General features: G+C 36.2%; 1 protein-coding gene across 4 annotated transcripts in view; it reads right to left on the bottom strand.

Annotated features, from left to right (window-relative positions):
- The window catches only part of HLTF (helicase like transcription factor), a 75212-nt gene that overhangs the window by 24772 nt on the left and 31796 nt on the right, over positions 1 to 18644 (bottom strand). For all 4 annotated transcript variants that reach the window (XM_037842971.1, XM_037842994.1, XM_037842978.1 and 1 more), the window contains exons 15-23: positions 16793 to 16936; positions 15797 to 15935; positions 14979 to 15114; positions 7890 to 8069; positions 4437 to 4561; positions 3086 to 3264; positions 1645 to 1770; positions 1173 to 1285; positions 685 to 865 (exon numbers count right to left, since the gene is read on the bottom strand). In XM_037842971.1, the coding sequence (XP_037698899.1) occupies positions 685 to 865; positions 1173 to 1285; positions 1645 to 1770; positions 3086 to 3264; positions 4437 to 4561; positions 7890 to 8069; positions 14979 to 15114; positions 15797 to 15935; positions 16793 to 16936 (1323 nt within the window). The remainder of the gene's footprint in view (positions 1 to 684; positions 866 to 1172; positions 1286 to 1644; positions 1771 to 3085; positions 3265 to 4436; positions 4562 to 7889; positions 8070 to 14978; positions 15115 to 15796; positions 15936 to 16792; positions 16937 to 18644) is intronic.

Here is an 18644-nt window from a genome sequence, read left to right as displayed (position 1 = left end):
GGTCAAAAGATGGGAATGTATAACTGAATCCTATGGTGGGCAATGTCCATGATCAACTGCACAAATACTAGAAATCACTTCCATGAACCAGAACAAATGTATGACAATACAATTAGAAGTTAATAATAGAGGGGCATATAGGGAAGAACTATATACCTATTACAAACTATATACTACAGTTAGTAGTATTTCAACATTTTTTCGTAAACAGTAACAAATGTACTATACCAATACTATGAGTCAACAATTGAGGGGAGTTGGTTAGGGATAGGAGAGGATTGAAGTTCCCTTTTCTTTTTTTCTTTTTTCATCTTTCACTTTATTTCTTGTGTGGAGTAATGAAAAGTTTCTAAAAATTGAACAAAAATTAAGTGTGGTGATGGATCCACAGCTGTATGAGGGTACCCAGGGGCAAGTGATTGTATACTTTGGATCTTTGGATAATTGCAGGGTATCTGAACAATCTCAATAAAAATGAAAAAAGAATAAAAAATAAAAAATAAAGGGCAGGAGAGTCCATTTGAGAAACAAAACGAAACGAAACAAAACAAAATAGATTGGGTGATGAATGTACAACTATATGATGGTACTGTGAACAGTTGATTGAACACCATAGATGACTGTATGGTATGTGAATGTATCTGAATAAAACTGAATTAAAAAAAAGTCTACAGAAATACTTACTGGATCCATTAAAAACACTCGAGAAGCTGCAGAAAGATTCAAACCAACTCCACCTGCTTTTAAGGACAGAAGCATTATAGTTGGAGATCCTACTTCAGTGTTTTGAAAACACTGAATTGATTCAACTCTTTTCTTCTGGGCCATGGAACCATCCAAACGAGTAAATACAAATCCAGAGGCTCTAATGGGGCAGAGGAGAGAGACAACTAACACTTACTATACTAGAAAACAATGTTAAATAATTATGAATCTCTTCATTTAATCAATTCTTTCACTTATTTATTTTGACAAATGTTTTCTGAGTGCCTAATATGTCAGGCACTGCAGTCAATTTTTCCTGATAAATTCAGAACTTAATCTTTAAAATCTTATTCTTGAATACTATTTTACATAGAAGCAATAAATAAAACATAAAGTAATTTTTTTGCTATCCAAATCAAAACACATAAAATTCTTTTACTTAGAGCAAGAAACCTTGTTGAACTTACTTAAGTGGTGTTTCTATTAAAGACAGAAACGTTGTGAACTGGGAAACAACTAAACTTTTTATGTTGGGATCCTTCTTTCTTAAGTCAGTCAATGCGTGCATTAGAGCATTAATCTGAAAAAAAATTAGAACACTCATTAGATTCCATTTTGAATTGGCAAAATACATTTAAAATTTTGTTAAGTGTTCAATATTTTTACTATGAAGGGAAAGGTCCTGACATGGTATTTCCCTAAAATGCAAAATTAAAAGAAAACTACTAATTTTTAAAAAAAGGAAAGAAAGAATACAATAATAAATAATCCGAATGCTTTTTTTCTCCCAAATTTGCAACTAGAAATAAACAAAAAGTCAGTACCCACTAACAGAGTATAAGATATTCAAAGGACAGGATTAAAGCTGAATTATATTATAAACTTAAAATAATAAATAAAAAACAAATAAATACTCAAATATTTGCACATGTATTTTACCTTTGAACTGGATTTCCATTCCATATTATTCTTTTTCTCCATGTGGCAAGCCAGTTCTTCTGGAGGACATTCTAATAAATTGTCTCCATGTATATCATTTCTGCATAAAGGGCATTTAGCATGTGGCTATACAAAAAAAAAAGAACAAAGTATGTGTGACACTTAATAGGAAAAGAAACGTAAACTTGCCTAAAATTTTTTAAAAGTATGTTAAATTCCACCTAATAGCTAGCCTTTTATTAAACCTTTTAATATATTCAGCCATTTGAAATAAATCTGTATATGCTGAAGTTTAGACAGATGTAGTATTCTAATGTGAAGTGGGAAGGGTAAAGAAGCAAACAAAATGTTATCCTGGCTATCTGCAAAAGCTTAAAACAGTAAATATTTTCATATTTAGTCAAGTAAAGAAACCATCAAATAACAGTTATCTGAAACTTACTATAATACATCACACTATTTTTTAAAGAATAGTATAGAATCTCTTCAAAAACTTCCTTCTTAACTAATGTCTTAAAATGCTGGTCCAGATCTCTTAAATCCTATCAGGTTCATTCAAACCAACATCTGTTGTGAGAGGTAATAAAAGAACTAATAATTAGATACCAAATACCATTACAATAAAAGATTCTGAACCTATGTTAGAAGTCAGTATAGAGGGTTACCTTTGAGGAGGAAGGAAACTAAATGTTTGGGAGGGGATACAAGGAGACCTGGGAAAAGTAGTACATGGATTTGCTTATTTTATGATAATTCACTGAGCTGTACAGTCATGACTTATGCATTTTTTTCTATATATATGCTTTTTATCAATTAAGAAAAAGTCTACCTCATCTGAAGGACAGCTTAAAGGATTATTTCACTTCACAAAATTCACCACACAAAAGGATTTAGACCTACATTATCCAATACAATAACCACATGAGGCCATCAAGTCCTCAAAATGTGGCTAGGCCAAACTGAGATGTTCTTTAAGTGTATCTAATACACACTGGATTTTGAAGACTAAAAGAGAAAAAAGCTTCTAATGTATCTTATTAATAATTTTCATACTGATTACATGTTGAAATGGTAATACATAAAGTGGGTTAAAATGTACTAAAATTAATTTCATGTTTCTTTTTAATTTTTTAAAATATGGCTACTACAAAACTTTAAATTACCTTTGCTTCTCATATTATCTATCAATCTACTTATTGGACAGAGATGACCTAAACTGTTAGTGGAACTATGATACTGACTATGAAATACCATGCTTCCAAAAATGTTTTTGTATGTTAAAAGAGCTTCATTATAAGAAATGTTATCACCTATGACAATAATTAACTATTAATTAGCATAAGTTATAAAAGGTACATTATTGGTCTTCACTACACAGACACATCCACTACTCAAACACTGAGCCTATAAGTGAGCAAAACAAAACAAAAAAAACCCTAACCTGTTCATTCTGAATGACTTGGCAAATACAAGGTTTACAAAATACATGCGCACAATGTGTTATCACAGGAATTGTTAAAGAATCCAAGCAAATTGCACATTCTTCATCTGAACCTGAGCTCAGGATTAACTTCATCTTCCTTATTAACTTCGTTTGCAGTTCTTCCAGAGTATCACTTCCTAGAGACAAAGACTGAAAAATTAATTTCAGAACAAGATTTTTAGTGAGACGAGACAAATTAATCTACCTTATATACAAAAAGTTTTGTTTGCTAGTATGGGTAGTGTGCTGGTTTGAAACTGTTATGTACCCCAGGAAACACATGTTCTTTAATTCAGTCTTGTGGGGGCAGACGTATTATGGGTGAGAGCTTTTGATTAGATTATTTCCATGGAGGTGTGAACCTGCCCATTCAGAGTGAGTCTTAATTAGATCATTGGAGTGCTGCCCATTCAGAGTGAGTCTTAATTAGATCATTGGAGTCCTTAAGAGAGCTGAGAGCCCACAGAGACCCAGATGCTTGGAGACACTGGGAGATGCAGACAGAAGGACATATGGAGACGCTAAGCTAAGAAAAGAAGCCCCAAGTTTGCCCCAGAGAAGCTAAGAGGGGACTCCTAGATGCTTAGACAGAAACACTCCAGAAGAACCAAGCAGAGAGCTGAGAGAAGCTAAGAGAGACAGAAGCCCAGCGACATTTTGGAGAATGCCATTCTGTAACGAAACCTAGAGCAAAGGACCAGCAAATGCCAGCCATGTGCCTTCCCAACTGACAAGAGGTGTTTCGGAGAGCGATGGCTTTCCTTCACTGAAGGTATCCTCTTGTTGATACCTTAGTTTGGACACTTTCATGGCCTTAGAACTGTAAATTTGTAACCTAATAAATCCCCTTTATAAAAAGCCAATCCATTTCTGGTATTTTGCATGACAGCAGCTTTAGCAAACCAAAACAGGTAGTCTTTAGTATTCCCTCTATCGTAGGTGAAAAGCATTGTTTAAATTTGAAATTTTAAGAAAAATACAAAAGCAAATAGTAGACAACTCATATAACATACTCAGAAGCATCATTATAATATTATCTGCCCTAGCACAGAATAAAAGGTGGATACAATTTGAAACTTTTTTCTAAGAAATTCACTGGAAATCCTGGAAAGAACTCAGTATAATTCCATTTCATTGGTAAGAGAGTCCATGAAATTCTTGGGTATATTTCCCAATTGAGTCCTATATTGAGAACAATGTCCATTTCACAGAGGAAAATAAACTAAGTATTAGGCCATATGGAAATTTTCTCATTCTGATTTAAATATTTCTAACAAATATAATGATATAAACTACCACATTTACTCACCTGAGGGACCACTGGAAGATGCTGCATTTGTAAGTAAGTGAGTATGACAACAAATCTGCCGCAATCTAAGCAAAAGACCAAGGACATCTGCATAGTGTGCAAGGACAGTCCCTTCGTTAAAATACCTAGAGGTAAAAATGTCAAATATCATGAAAGCCTCTAAACAATATTTCCTATTCTACTATAGTGGAGTAAAAATAACATTGTTTTCTTCTCTATAAGTCACTCCAAAACAACAAAAATGAGAAACAGAAAAAGCAAGCTACATCTTTAATGAAATCAAGAGCAATATGTAATAACAGAATATATGAGAATGACCATCAATTATAGTAAAAGATGGACAGGGGGATGCTGAGACACATGATTGCAGCCTCGAATAGAGCTGGCAGAACACAAGTCTTCAAAACAGATGGCATGCCCTGAGGGGATGTTCAAAAACAGAAACCAGGTACACGGCTGGTGTCTTGACTTCCCTGAACTAGTCTTATGCCAAAAGAGGGAAGGCAAACTGATCCTGAATAAGGAATCACACAAACACACTGTGTTTTCAGGAAAAGACAATGGACAAGGCACTCCACGTCGTAAGCAACCCTAAACCTTCTAATGTCTGCTGTACAAGCAAAAAGTAAAACCTAAAAGAACTTTTATGTAACGCATATATATAGAGTTATTTTCCACTAGTCTGGTACATGGCTAGACCTCTCGCTCACAGGAATCTCTTGCAAATACCTAATCCAAAAAGAACTCAAGATATTCAAAAAACAGTAATAATCAGCACAGAGGAAGGGAGGGAGATAAAAAATGGCAGCCAAAGAAAACTCACCACAAAAATACTGTCAGAGCAAATGAAAATTGTGACCAAGGATACTGTTAGGATTTAACATCACTCAATTAAAAAATTCCTTCTTTAAAAAAAAAAAAAAAAAAAAAGCAGAGAGACAAGGGCTCAGGAAGGATAAGGCAAGACAACATAAAGAGATGAAAGATAAGCTGGTGCAATCCAAAAGAGTGAACCATCAAAAAAATGAAAGTCCCACTGAAACCAGCATAAAAGACAACAGCCACTGATAAAAACAAGGCAAAGGAATGGGTGCAAGAAGCAGAATTGAGAAAAGTCAAACAAGACAGAAAGGTATAAAAGGTTAGAAATAAAATGATACCCATGGAAAACAGACAAAGGGCATCTAACATACACAGAAAGAAATGAAACAGTGAAACAGGAGAAAAAAAAAATGCAAAGAAAACTTTCCAGGAAAGAAAAAGAAAAACAAACCAAAAAAAAAAGCCTGGAATCTGCTACAGACTTAAATGGCAACACATGTTCCAGGAAAAATTGACATAGATAGATCCTGACCCAGTTGCTGGACTTGGAAGGGGAAAAAAAAAAAAAAAAATCCAGGCTTTTCCACAGAAACATTTAGTACAAAATATAGCTGGAAAAATGGCAACAGAGATTCTCAAGGAATGAATGGGTGGATCTAAGAATTATAAACCCAGGCAATCTAAATTTTAAGCATTAAAGCAATAGGAGGAATATAGTCTAATGGTTAAGAGCACAGATTCTAGAGCCAGGCTGAGTCAAAACCTGGCTCAGTCACTTTATGTAACCTTGGTAAGATTTCTTAACCTGAGTCTTGAGCTTTCTCTGCTTTAATACTCTGTTAGTAACAGTACATCCTTCATAGAGCAGTTTTGAGTAATAAAAAAGCTAACATACATAAAGCATTTAGAATAATATCTGGAGATAACGCACCTGCTGTTAGAAGTAGTAAACTTGTAACATGGCAAAAGATGAATATTTCTGAATATTTAAGAACTCAGGAGTGGGCAATATAATAAAAAGATTAAACAGATCTTTATATTATAGAATCAAACTGCCTGAATTTAAATACCAGCTCTATCATTCACTATCTGAGTGAGGTTGTACAAGTTATCATTTGCTAGCTGTGTGACATACAAGTTACTTAGCTGCTCTGTGCTTCAGCATTCTTTTCTGTAAAACGTGAACAATGCTGTACCAGCCTAATAGGACTGTTGTAAATTACTACACATAAAGCACCTAATGTATAACACCTAGTAATAAATGTAATAAAGATTATTTATTGAGGGTAACACCTCAATAAATGTTAGTAAACGCATTACCTATTAAAAAGAATACTTTAAAAATACTATATTTCCTCTCGAGAACAGTTTCAACAAAATTATTCTTTTTCAACCTTTTCAAATGTAATAACCCTTGCCAACATTTTAATTATTCCCTGCATGGTCACATCTTACAATGGTACTCAACATTTTTCAGTTTGAGAGATCTCTTTTGGATGCTTACCACATGTCAGATATTCAGGTAGGTGCCTTCTTCTACCTCACTAACCATTTGTTCAGTCTTCTTTGCTAGACATCTTCACTAACTTTACTAACTCCCTTGGTGAGCTCATCCAGTCTCATGGCTTTAATTAACATCTACACACAGGTGATTTTCAAATTTATATCAAACTGAGAATACTTCCATGAAGTCTACTCACATATCCAACTGACTATTTGACACTTGCAAACAATGCCTGTGAGATATCCACTGGAGATGTCAAACAGTTAATTGGATATGAGATATATCTGTTGGAAGAGCACAGTTTTTTCAGGGAAGATCAGTTCAATTCAATTTTTATCTTCCTATTCATTAAATATGGACATTTTCCAAAGTTTTGGTCTAACAGATTTTCTGTATATATACTCCCATGACTTCAGTTATCACCTCTATATGAAAAACTCCTATTTGACATATATCAAAAGTTACTACTCTAGTCTTACATTTCTGTCTGTTGGTACCTTAAGCTCAACCTGTCCTAAAACAAACATTCATCTGCTATGTAAATGCCCTACTTTCATTCTTTTATATACCCCAATCCTGAAACCTTAGTCCAGTTTTAATCTTTTCATTCGTCACATTGAGCAGACAATTCCTCTTTTCCACTCCTGCTGCAACTAGTCTGGTCAAGGCTTTTTTTTCCTACCCAGGGAGGTAACAATCCTTTCTTACATGGCTGTCAGTTTTATGTTTCTAAAACCCAACTAGGTTGAAAACACTTTCTGGCTCAAAACCCTTCAAAACTCTTAAATAAAATAAAAATTCCTTAGCCTAACATTCTAGGCCTTTCAAAATTTAGTTAAAACCTACCTTTCCACTCTCATCTCCTACTCATTGTACACCTATACTCCAGCCACACTACTCCATTCACTGCCCCACAACTGAACCATGCTTTCTAGACTCTGCTTCTAATTCAGAAAATCAAGCTTCTAGTCCCCATTCTGCCACCTGTTTCCTAACTCATAAAATGAAGATGAGTATAATTCTTTTGATGCTGAAATAAAATAATGTAAACACTTTGTAAAATATACACTACTCTAATGTAATATTTCTTGTATTCATTTATTTATAATGGTGTTCTTTCTCCATACCTTCCAATTGTAGCTCTGCCTTCGTTTTTCACAGACTGATAAATCTTCCTCTCTTCATCTGAGAGTGTTATGTGCTGAATAAACACTTTACGTTCTGGTAACTCCAAAACAGGCTTCCCTTTAATTTTGCTTGTCTTTGTTCTTCGAAGTGTAATATTTTTAATTAGGGACTGTAAACGCCTAGTCAAAATAAAAGTTATTTAAATTTATTTTTATATAATTTGGTCTAACAAGAAAAAAGAATATTTTAATTGATTAGATATTTTATAAATTTATAACTTTAGTAAAGGTTATTTTAAAATCCCTCATTTAGTTTTATTCAACCTGATAATCACAGAAATAGTCTACAAATAGAAAATTGCAGCCACAAATGCATCGTATTTACCCTCAACTCAATACCTATCACAGTTTCAACTTTTTATATTTCCTTCCATCCATTTTCCTTAAGCTTTTCTTCCCATTTTTATTCTAATCACAATCATTTTACTTCTTAATTCTCCTGGCAACTGTGTCACGCAACATGACACTCAAATTCATACTAAGCACTTATTAAGTGCAAGGAACTGTGCTAAATATTTGTTGAGAATACAAATATGAGTAAGATCCTATTTTCAAAAAGTTTACTTTGTCACACAGCAATCAGAGTATATAAATAGGTAATTTTCAGAAAGTTCCGGGAGCCAAAAAAGTTAAAATGTGATGTGCAAATGAAGAAGACGTAGAAATACCTTCAAGGCTTCATAAGCTCTAAATTCTATGACAACATGGACAAACCTTGAAGGCATAACGCAGAGTGAAATAAGCTGGACACAAAAGGAGAGGTATTTTGTTACCACTAATGTGAACTCTGTGAAAAATGTAAAATAAGTGTCTTAAAAAGTAGAATATAGGGGACTTAGAGATAATCAGAACCTACTGAAGGGGGAACAATAATTTAATATGTACAGTGTGATAATGAGGGTGATCTTAATGGTATGTGAATGGTCAGGAGTGACTATGGTACGTTAATGGGATTATAAGTATCAGTGACGCACTGAAGGTCAAGTCAACATGTTTGTAAATGGTTGTTTAAAGGCAAATTAACCCACAGAGTAACAAAGTGTTAGCATGATTTACTTGTAAAGCATGACACTGCTGCAGAGGTTAACAACATGAGTGGTATGGAAAAACTACCCATTATGTATTAATGACTGTATTTAACAAGAATAGCTTACCAACTCTACACTAATATTAGAATGAAAAATTAGCAGCTGATAAGAGCTCTGGGATGTATTACATTATGTTAATTGTTTAAAGTTGAGAGTGAGAATGACTGTACAACTACGTGAAGATAATATAAGAAAATGACCATTTACCTCGGGATAAAACATATATTAAGTCAAGATAGGAACGCACTACCAAGCCCTTGACTTGAAGCTTGTTGTTGCAAAATTTAGGGTTGTAAACAGGAGGCTGAGCCCTCCTATAATTATGCTTAAGAGGCACCTCCAGGCAACCTCTTGGTTGCTCAGATGTGGCCTTCCTCTAAGCCCAACTCGGCAAATAAATTCATTAATCTCTCCCCCCCCACAACGAGGGATGTGACTCCAGGGGAATGAAACTCCCTGGCAAGCTGGGACATGATTCCCAGGAATGAGCCTGACCCTGGCAGTGTGGAACTGAAAATGCCTACTTGACCACAAGGGGAAGAAAAAAAAAAGGTAACAAGCTGAGGTCACAGTGGCTGAGAAATCCCACATAAGAGTTGAGAGACTATCCTGGAGGTCTCTCTTATGAAAGCTCCAGCTAGACATCCCAGTTGGCCACACCATGCCATTCCTTTACGAAAAGTAGTCCCCATATACTTAGGTCCCTACCTGATATTCTACAAAAGATGCACTCACCAAGTTTTAGTTTTCAGAAACTTAAATCCACTAGAGTGTTTCTGTACAAGACAAGTCCTAAAACTCAGAGGCAACAGCCTCTTTAAGATCAACTGTCAGGGAGTTAAGGAAGACAGCGGCATAGAGAGGAGTGGAAGCTAAGTAGTCCCCTTGGAACAACTGAAAAAAACCAGAAACAACTAGTGAATGATCCAGAATAACTGTGGGGGTGCAAAAGAGACCATCCACTCATACACCAACCTGAACTGGGAGGAATGCCCGAGATCACAGCATAAAATCTGTAAGTAAAACCTGCGGATCCAAGTCGTGAGACCCCCTCCCCCATAGCCCGAGCTGCAAAGCCTCGTGGTGCCAGAGAGAAGCTCTCTCCCAGCAAGTGAATATAGCTCAGCTGAGCTCCAATTGGGGTTTTAAGTAGCGAGTGTGAACTGCTTACTATAGGTACGAATTCCCAAAAAACAGACAGAGGCTTTGGGTGACGACTGACCTTGGAGAGCCGGAGAGTCACCTTGGACTAGGTCTGAAGGGGACTATCTGTTTCTTTTTTGGCTCAGTGGAGAAAGCCCCAGCCATTTTCAATTCCCAGTGCTGTCACTCAGAGAAGGCTGGAGATAGCACAAGCAGAGAGAGACCATTGAAATGCTAATGACCTCCCCCTAGGGGGTCTATCTTCTCCAAGATAGAAAGGGGTGGGGCCCTTTCCATTCAGAACCAGACCCCGGAGCCTGGGGGAACACGGCCATACCTCCTTGCACCAGTCAAGAATTACAGGCTAAAAAGGAGAAAAAAGCGCACGACTTGCAGCCATCTCCCTGCCGGGCAGGGGCACTCCTGCCCAGGGCCGAACCCACAGCACAGAGCCGTGCCAAGAAACCCGGTGTGACAGGGAGTCTTTCCTGCAGCACTGCTTACACGCCACAATATGGCCCGGCACAATATGGCCCATGGACAGTGGCCTTGAATACACCCACGGCTGACTGTCCCGGAGCTGAGAGGGCGGAGCTATGCGGAAGGGGGAAGTTAACGTGTCCCATTCAACCATCTCTGAAGCGGGCTGGGTACGACCCTGCACAGCCCAGCGTCCCAGGGCCTCCCTGGAGGCTGGTGCGCACTTGCGACATGGCACGGCCCTCCCTCCCTCACCACAGGTCGTGGAAGAGCACAGCAGGGGAGGGGGAAACATTCAGAAATCCCAGGGAACCTACGCCAATACCAAGGACTTTTGGTTCAGCGGCAGAGAACAGCCTTAAATCTCCAGGAACACCTGGTGAAGTGAGGTCCCCTTTCCCCTTAATCCTATAACATCTGCAAAGCAAAAATGTTGTGTAAACGGCATTAGGCCATGAGGAGGAGGGAGTGAGACTGTACCAGTTAAAGGAAGCGAAGCTTTACTGTTTAGGGGAGGTGAAACTGCAGTTGCACGCATCAGCCAAGCATAACCCTTTAACAATCACTGCACCAGTTCCAAGTGAAACTTTTTGTAACTCTTTAACAATCAATAACTGCACCAGTTCCAAGTGAAACTCTTTGTGAAACTGTCTTTTGTAACCAGTAGCTAACTGCCAACTCTGCTTCTGTTAAAATAGCTTGCTTGCGTTTCCAGGATATGGTTTCTGTCTATATAAGGCACCATCACACACAGGTCCGGGCCGCTCACTGAATTCCCTGTGCGGAGTAACGGTGAGCAGTTGCCGGCCAGCTAATAAAGGCTTTTTTTAAAATTCTAATTGGCTGTCTCAAACTTTAACTCGTGGGCACCGTAACACTGGGAGGTTTGATTATTAAAGCTGCCCTTCCTCCCTAACTGCTCAGACACACGCCCCTCATTCGGGGCGGACAGCACTGACAGCACACCCAAATTAAGTGCACCAAGTGGACCCCATGGGGGTCAGATCCCCACACACCACAAAGACAGGGTTGGGGAGAGCTGACTTGAGGGGAACTGGTGACTCGCGGTCGCCATATGCTGGTTAGTTAGAGAAAGTGTATGCCACCAAGCTGCAGTTCTGTCAAATTAAAGATCAAGTAAAGCAAATGCCAAGAGGCCAAAACAACAGAAAATCTTAAAGCTTATGATAAAACCAGACAATATGGAGAACCCAAACCTAAACACCCAAATCAAAAGATCAGAAGACACATAGTACTTGGTGCAATTAATGAAAGAACTACAGACAGGCAATGAGAGCATGGCACAGGATATAAAGGACATTAAGAAGAGCATGGCACAGGATATAAAAGACATAAAGATGACCCTAGAAGACCATAAAGAAGAAATTGCAAGAGTAAATAAAAAAATAGAAGATCTTATGGAATTAAAACTGTAGGCCAAATTAAAAAGACTCTGGATACTCATAATACAAGATTAGAGGAAGCTGAACAACTCAGCCTCCTTGAGGAACACGGAATGGAAAATGAAAGAACAAAGAAAGAATGGGGAAAAAATTTAAAAAAATCGAAATGGATCTCAGGGTTATGATAGATAAAATAAAATGTCCAAATTTAAGACTCATTGGTGTCCCAGAGGGGGAAGAGAAAGGGAAAGGTCTAGAAAGAGTATTCAAAGAAATTGCCGGAGAAAACTTCCCAAACCTTATACACAATATAAATACACAAAGCATAAATGCCCAGAGAACTCCAAATAGAATAAATCCAAATAAACCCACTCCAAGACATATTCTGATCAGACTGTCAAATACTGAAGAGAAGGAGCAAGTTCTGAAAGCAGCAAGAGAAAAGCAATTCACCACATACAAAGGAAACAACAAAAGACTAAGTAGTGACTACTCAGCAGCCACCATGGAGGCGAGAAGGCAGTGGCATGACATATTTAAAATTCTGAGAGAGAAAAATTTCCAACCAAGAATACTTTATCCAGCAAAACTCTCCTTCAAATTGGAGGAAGAGCTTAAAGTTTTCAGACAAACAAATGCTGAGAGATTTTGCTAACAAAAGACCTGCCCTACTTCAGATAGTAAAGGGAGTCCTACCGACAGAGAAACAAAGAAAGGAGAGAGAGATATAGAGAATTTTAACAGACATATATAGAATATTACATCCCAGGTCACCGGGACACACATTCTTTTCTAGTGATCACAGATCTTTCTCCAGAATGGACTGTATGCTGGGAAATAAAAACAAGCCTCAATTAAAAAAAAAAAAAAAAATGGATTTGTTCAAAGCACATTCTCTGACCACAATGGAATACAAATAGAAGTCAATAACCATGAGACTTGGAGAATTCACAAACACCTGGAGGATAAAAATGAGGGGGAGATGAAAACATTCCTGGATAATCAAAAGCTGAAGGACTTCATCACCAGTAATCAGTCCTATAAGAAATGCTAAAGGGAGATGAGAAGGTTGAAAGGAAGGGACACTGAACTATTGACTGAAACTACATGAAGAAATAAAGATTTCCAGTAAAGATCACATAGTAAATATAAATACCAATACTACTGTATTTTTGATTGATAACTCCACTATTTACTTCCTACAGGATCTAAAATACATAAACTGTAATGATAATCAGTGGTTTTGGACTCAATGTAAAATTTGTAATTTTTCACAAGAACTACATAAAGGTGGGGGAATGATGGAGTATAGGAACATAGTTTATGTGTCACATTGAAGTTAAGTTGTTAGCAAAGAAAAACAAGATTGTTATAGATTTAAGATGTTAAATTTAAGCCCCACGGTAAACACAAAGAAAGTATCAGAGAACATGACCATAGAGATGAAAAGTAGAGTAGGGGTTCCAAGAAATGGGGGAAGGGGCAATGGGGAGTTAAGAAATGAGTAGGGTTTCTGTTTGGGGTGAAGGAAAACTTCTAGAAATGGATGGCGGGAAGGTGATAGCATTCCAACATTCTAAATGTGATTAATCCCACTAATGGAATGCTACGGAGGGGGTGGAATGGGAAGATTTAGGCTATATATATGTTTCCACAATTGAAAACAAACAAACAAAAAAGTCTACATAGATGACAATTAAATGTCAAGGATAATCCTGGATGGGATCTGAGGATGGAGAGAGGAGGCTCAAAGGGACACAGATGGGACACAAGGGAAAAAAAAAAAAAAGGAAATACAGAATGTAAGCTTTATATCAATGTTGAATTTCTTGAACTTCTTAGCTGCACTTAATGAGACTGCATAAAAGAATGCTCTTGTCCATGGGAAACGTATATGTGAATTACATTGTTTGTTCAACAATGTGTGCAGCTTGCTCTCATATGTTCAGAGGACAGAGCAATAGATGATGGATGATAGACAGGGAGGGAGGGAGGGAAACAAAGAAACGGTGGTGTGACAGGATGTTAAAGTTGGTGGATTGGGGTATCGGGGGAGGGGGGTTGGGGTATGATGGCGTTCTATGTATGGGGTTTGTACTGTTTTTGCAACTGTTCCCGTAAGATTGAATTTATTTCAAAATAAAATTAAAAAAAAAAAAGATCTACTGTCAAATACAGCCCCCAATACTGTCAAAAACCCCTTTTAATATGAACAAGTTAAGATGCTTACTGCCTAGACACCCCTGAAGATGGAGAGATTAAGTGAGAGGAAGGAGTAGCAACAAACAAGATAAGACTGAACAACGATCTATGAATACTGAAACTTTATATAATTAAATACATATTTTTGGATCCTGGGGTATTCGAATGCTGGAAGGAGGTAAATGACATGGTAGAACTGTAGCCTATATAGCCCCTTGTGATTTGCTCTACAGCTGCTCAATGGATTGTGCCTTGAAGTTCTTCACATTTCTGTATACCTTGTATTGCATAATAAGGAAAGAACTGAAATTGTGGAACTATAACCCTAACAATTTTTGAAATTACCTATACCACTGCTTGTTGAGCTGTACATCAAGAGATGACATCTTTCTGTATGTCTGTTACATTTTACAATAATGGACATGGCTGAAGTTGTGGAACTATGACCCATGTCATTCTTTGAGATTTGCTCTCTAACTACTTGTGGAATGGTATATTGAAAGTTATCACTGTTATGTATATATGTTCAAGTTCACAATAAAAAAAAAGTTTGAGGAAAAAAAAAGAATCAATAGGTTCTAAGAGTCAGAGACATTGAGATGCGGAGATTTTCTAGAGGAATGCCTAAGAGTCAAGTTAAAATAATAATGAAAGTGGCTATCAGTTGAAGCTGCTAACAGTTATTTGCAGTCAGCTGTCAAGAAAAGACTTACCTAAGTCCTCCTTCATCTCCCATTGTGACAGGACGCTGTATTGTTCTATGCCACCATTCTCTATCAAGAAATGGTTTAAGTTTTAAAAAGGAAAGAAGAGACCACAAGTCCTTTAAAGAATTCTGAATTGGAGTACCTAAAAATAACAGGAAACTATTAATTCTATAACCAAAATACCCAATCAGAGTATCTATCTGGCCCCATCAGAAGAAACCAGCTGAAAATGGACACCCTGTATCAGGTAGGCCAGGTGACTATCAAGCTGTAACTATAATCCCTTATTAAACATCTACAAAATCTCAAAACACAGTTTTCCTCTCATTTTAAGCTTTCCATTAGCCATACTAACAAATAAAAAGACAACATTTAAATTCCTAATTTTACCCAGTAAATTCAACTTTCTCCTTTTCAAGTACATTCGCTTACTTGGTTTAAAAATCAGTAGCACTAACAAAAAGTATAAAGTAACTAATTTGAGTTTATACTCTCATCCTTACTTTCTAGTAAATGTGCCATGAGTAGCAAATTGGCTTTAAAATATGTAGTAGGTAAATTAAGACTTTGATTAGAGGATTAAGAGTGTCTATTGAATCTCCAAAGTTCAAGAATAATTCTGTTGATTATTCCATAAATAACCACAATTCAAATGTTCCTAAACCATGGGCAGTTATGAAAAACAAGTCAAAACATTTTATTAAACGATTTCTACAATTCATTTTGGGACATACTTTATATCCTCTTGAAGCTTACAAAATTTTCTAACCAACTTGATATATTTTGGAGAATTAATTTTTTAAAAAGCTTAATGCTATGAGTACCTGTCAATACCCATCTCCTTTCTGCTTCTAAATCAAGTACAGCTTTTGTCTGCTGAGCATTTGGATTTCGTATGGCATGTCCTTCATCCAAAATCATTCTTAGCCACCTTATGCTATGCAATGGACTATCTCCTTTAGTCTGAAATAAATGTTTCATATGAACTAATTAAACACAGGAAGGTAAAACATATATAATGTAATTTGCTAAATAATAATAGTTTCTATTACTCTTGAATATCAATAAACAACAAACTGATGAAGTATTATTATCCCTGTTTTACAGATGAGGAAATTGACACACCAAGGGGGTTAAGTAGGTTGCCCCAAATACCACAGCTAAGAAGTGGCAGAGCCAGCATTCAAATGAGCATATTGACTCTCTGCTAAAACTATTCAATCCACTGAGCTACAATAGCAAAGATTAAAACATAGTGATGATAAAATAACTGTCAGTTATAGTAATTATTTGAATATAATAAAGCACTTTCTTTTATGTAAAAGGTAATATTCGTACCAGAAGACGGGAATTTTGAGAAGGTATTTATTTGGGGAAAAAAAATTTAATGTAACAACTGGAATTTTAGGTAAACAACAATTAGATTCCTAGAAGAACTGGGAAACCTGTGAATTGCAACTACAAAAATAAGCTTATTTTCAAACCGAGATATTAATTTAATCACTGTCATAGAAAATAATCTCCCAGAATATTAAAAGAGAAAACAGAATTCACATGCAAATTGCCAGCTATATTTAGTTCCAATCAGAATTTAAAATTTTAACTTAAAATATTCAAAATGGAAAATATTCCAAAATTAATATCTAAGGAAAGTCTAACACGTTTTTGCAAAATATCCAAAATGTTTCCTATTTAGATCTTACTTTTAGGTATTTAAAAAAAAAAAAAGTATAAAAGGTGAATTTTAGAACACTTTAGGAATCTGTACCATTATTTCTTAAAATCAACCTTTGAAAATCTTTGAACACAAGCATACTTACTCCATAGTCATGAGTTAAAATGTTGTATGTGGTCAAAACAATATCCTGTTTTGAAAGCAAGGCTGGGTCTCTAATACGATCAGGACCATAATAAACATAAAAATTCAACTGCACATCTGATTTTATATGTTGTCCAAACTGGTCCTAAAAGAAAGTTAGAAACATTTTGAACAATAAGTAGATGAGTGTCAGGCTTAATATGTGCTATAAAAAGTAGTCCTGACAATACTATTACAAAGAAAACTACAAAAATTACATGAAATCTAATTTCCTGCAATCTGAACTAAAATACCAACGATGATGATGCTAAAAATACTAAGTATTATATTACAGGAAAACCGACATATAGACAGTAATAATAATACATTATATAAACTCTGTCCAGCCCTAATAATGAGCAGCCACCCTACTTTTAAGAGGAAAAAACAACCAAGTTTCTTTAAATAGTAATTAGTTTTTTAAAGTTTAATATTTTAATAATAAAAAGGATCTTAATGATCTCAATTAGTCAGTAGGCTTAATAACATCAAGGTTAAACAATAAAAGAACAACCAATATTTTCAAAGATGTAGGCAGAGATTCAAGCACACTACCCACTTTCTTTCATTCATTTATTTTGAGCCTACTATTTGTCTGGTATCATCCATAAAAGTGGTAGAACTTAAAAAAGAAAATAAGGTCTAGTCTCTGCCTTCCCTTGAGGACAGGGTCAGGTTAAAAAGCTTGAGTTTTTGTCATGAAAACAGATCTGGGAGATTTTGAGCAGGAAAAATAATATCATGATGAGAGAGAAGATACCCGAGAGACACAGCAGAGAAACAATCAGGTGAGAAATGATAAAGCAGCGCTAAACCTGATGGCACAAGCAGGAAAGGACAGGTGTGAAAGAAAGATACTAAGAAGAAAGGACTGATAGGACTTTGGGACACATTAAATATATGGCAAAGAAGCCATCGATATTCAAATGAGTGCCTAGAAGAAATCTGTGATAAAGACATAGGGTAAGTTTCAAAAAGAAGGGGGAAGCAGGTATACAAGTAAGAAAGTTATTATTTTAGACATTTTAAACTTTGGGTCACTGCAAAATATATGACTGGAGTAATCTACCATGAAAATGTAAATATTGGCCTATAGTACAAGTGAGAAGTCTAAATAGACTTGGATTTTAAAGTCATAAGCAGTCAGTATGACCATTCATAGTAATGAATAAAATTTCCTAAGAGGATGTACAATGAGAAAAGAAGGTCAAGATAGCCTATGAATAACCAATATTTAAAATGCTGGCATATGCTTCTATTGGGAGAAATGACGTGATGTCTAGATTTGATTAAACATATTCCAGCAAAGAAAAAAAATGGAAGGGGAATAAAGCCAATGTGGCAACTCTTGGTAATTCTTGAGTCTTGAGGAGGAAACGGAGGAATTATTAAAATTTTTCATAAATAGTTAAAAAAAAAAAAACCATGCTGCCTTAAGGAGGAGGAAAAAAAAAAAAAAAGGCAGGCCCAATGGGAACCGAGGGAGAAAAAAGGGGCTGAAAAACACTGGAAAGAAAGAGTAACAAAGAAATATTATGGCCTGGGGGCCAAAGGAGGTCAAAGTTTCAAGAAGGAAAAGAATGACTTTTAATTTATAATTTATGTCCATTCCATCTCTACAAAATAGTTCAGAAATGGCTTACAAAATAAAACATAACAGAAAGATTAATAAAAGAGAAACTCAGGGCAGAGGAAAAGAAAAGGGGCAATCACTGGACATGGCAATAAGGAGGTCAGCGAAAGCCTTTGCAAAGGGCATTTCAATAGAAGGTGGGAGAAAAAAAAACCAGCTTGATGTGGGACTGAGAAGAGAA

This window comes from Choloepus didactylus, chromosome 1, assembly GCF_015220235.1.
Source record: "Choloepus didactylus isolate mChoDid1 chromosome 1, mChoDid1.pri, whole genome shotgun sequence".
NCBI classification, from domain to species: domain Eukaryota; kingdom Metazoa; phylum Chordata; class Mammalia; order Pilosa; family Megalonychidae; genus Choloepus; species Choloepus didactylus.
This window is presented reverse-complemented; position numbering and strand designations above follow the sequence as displayed.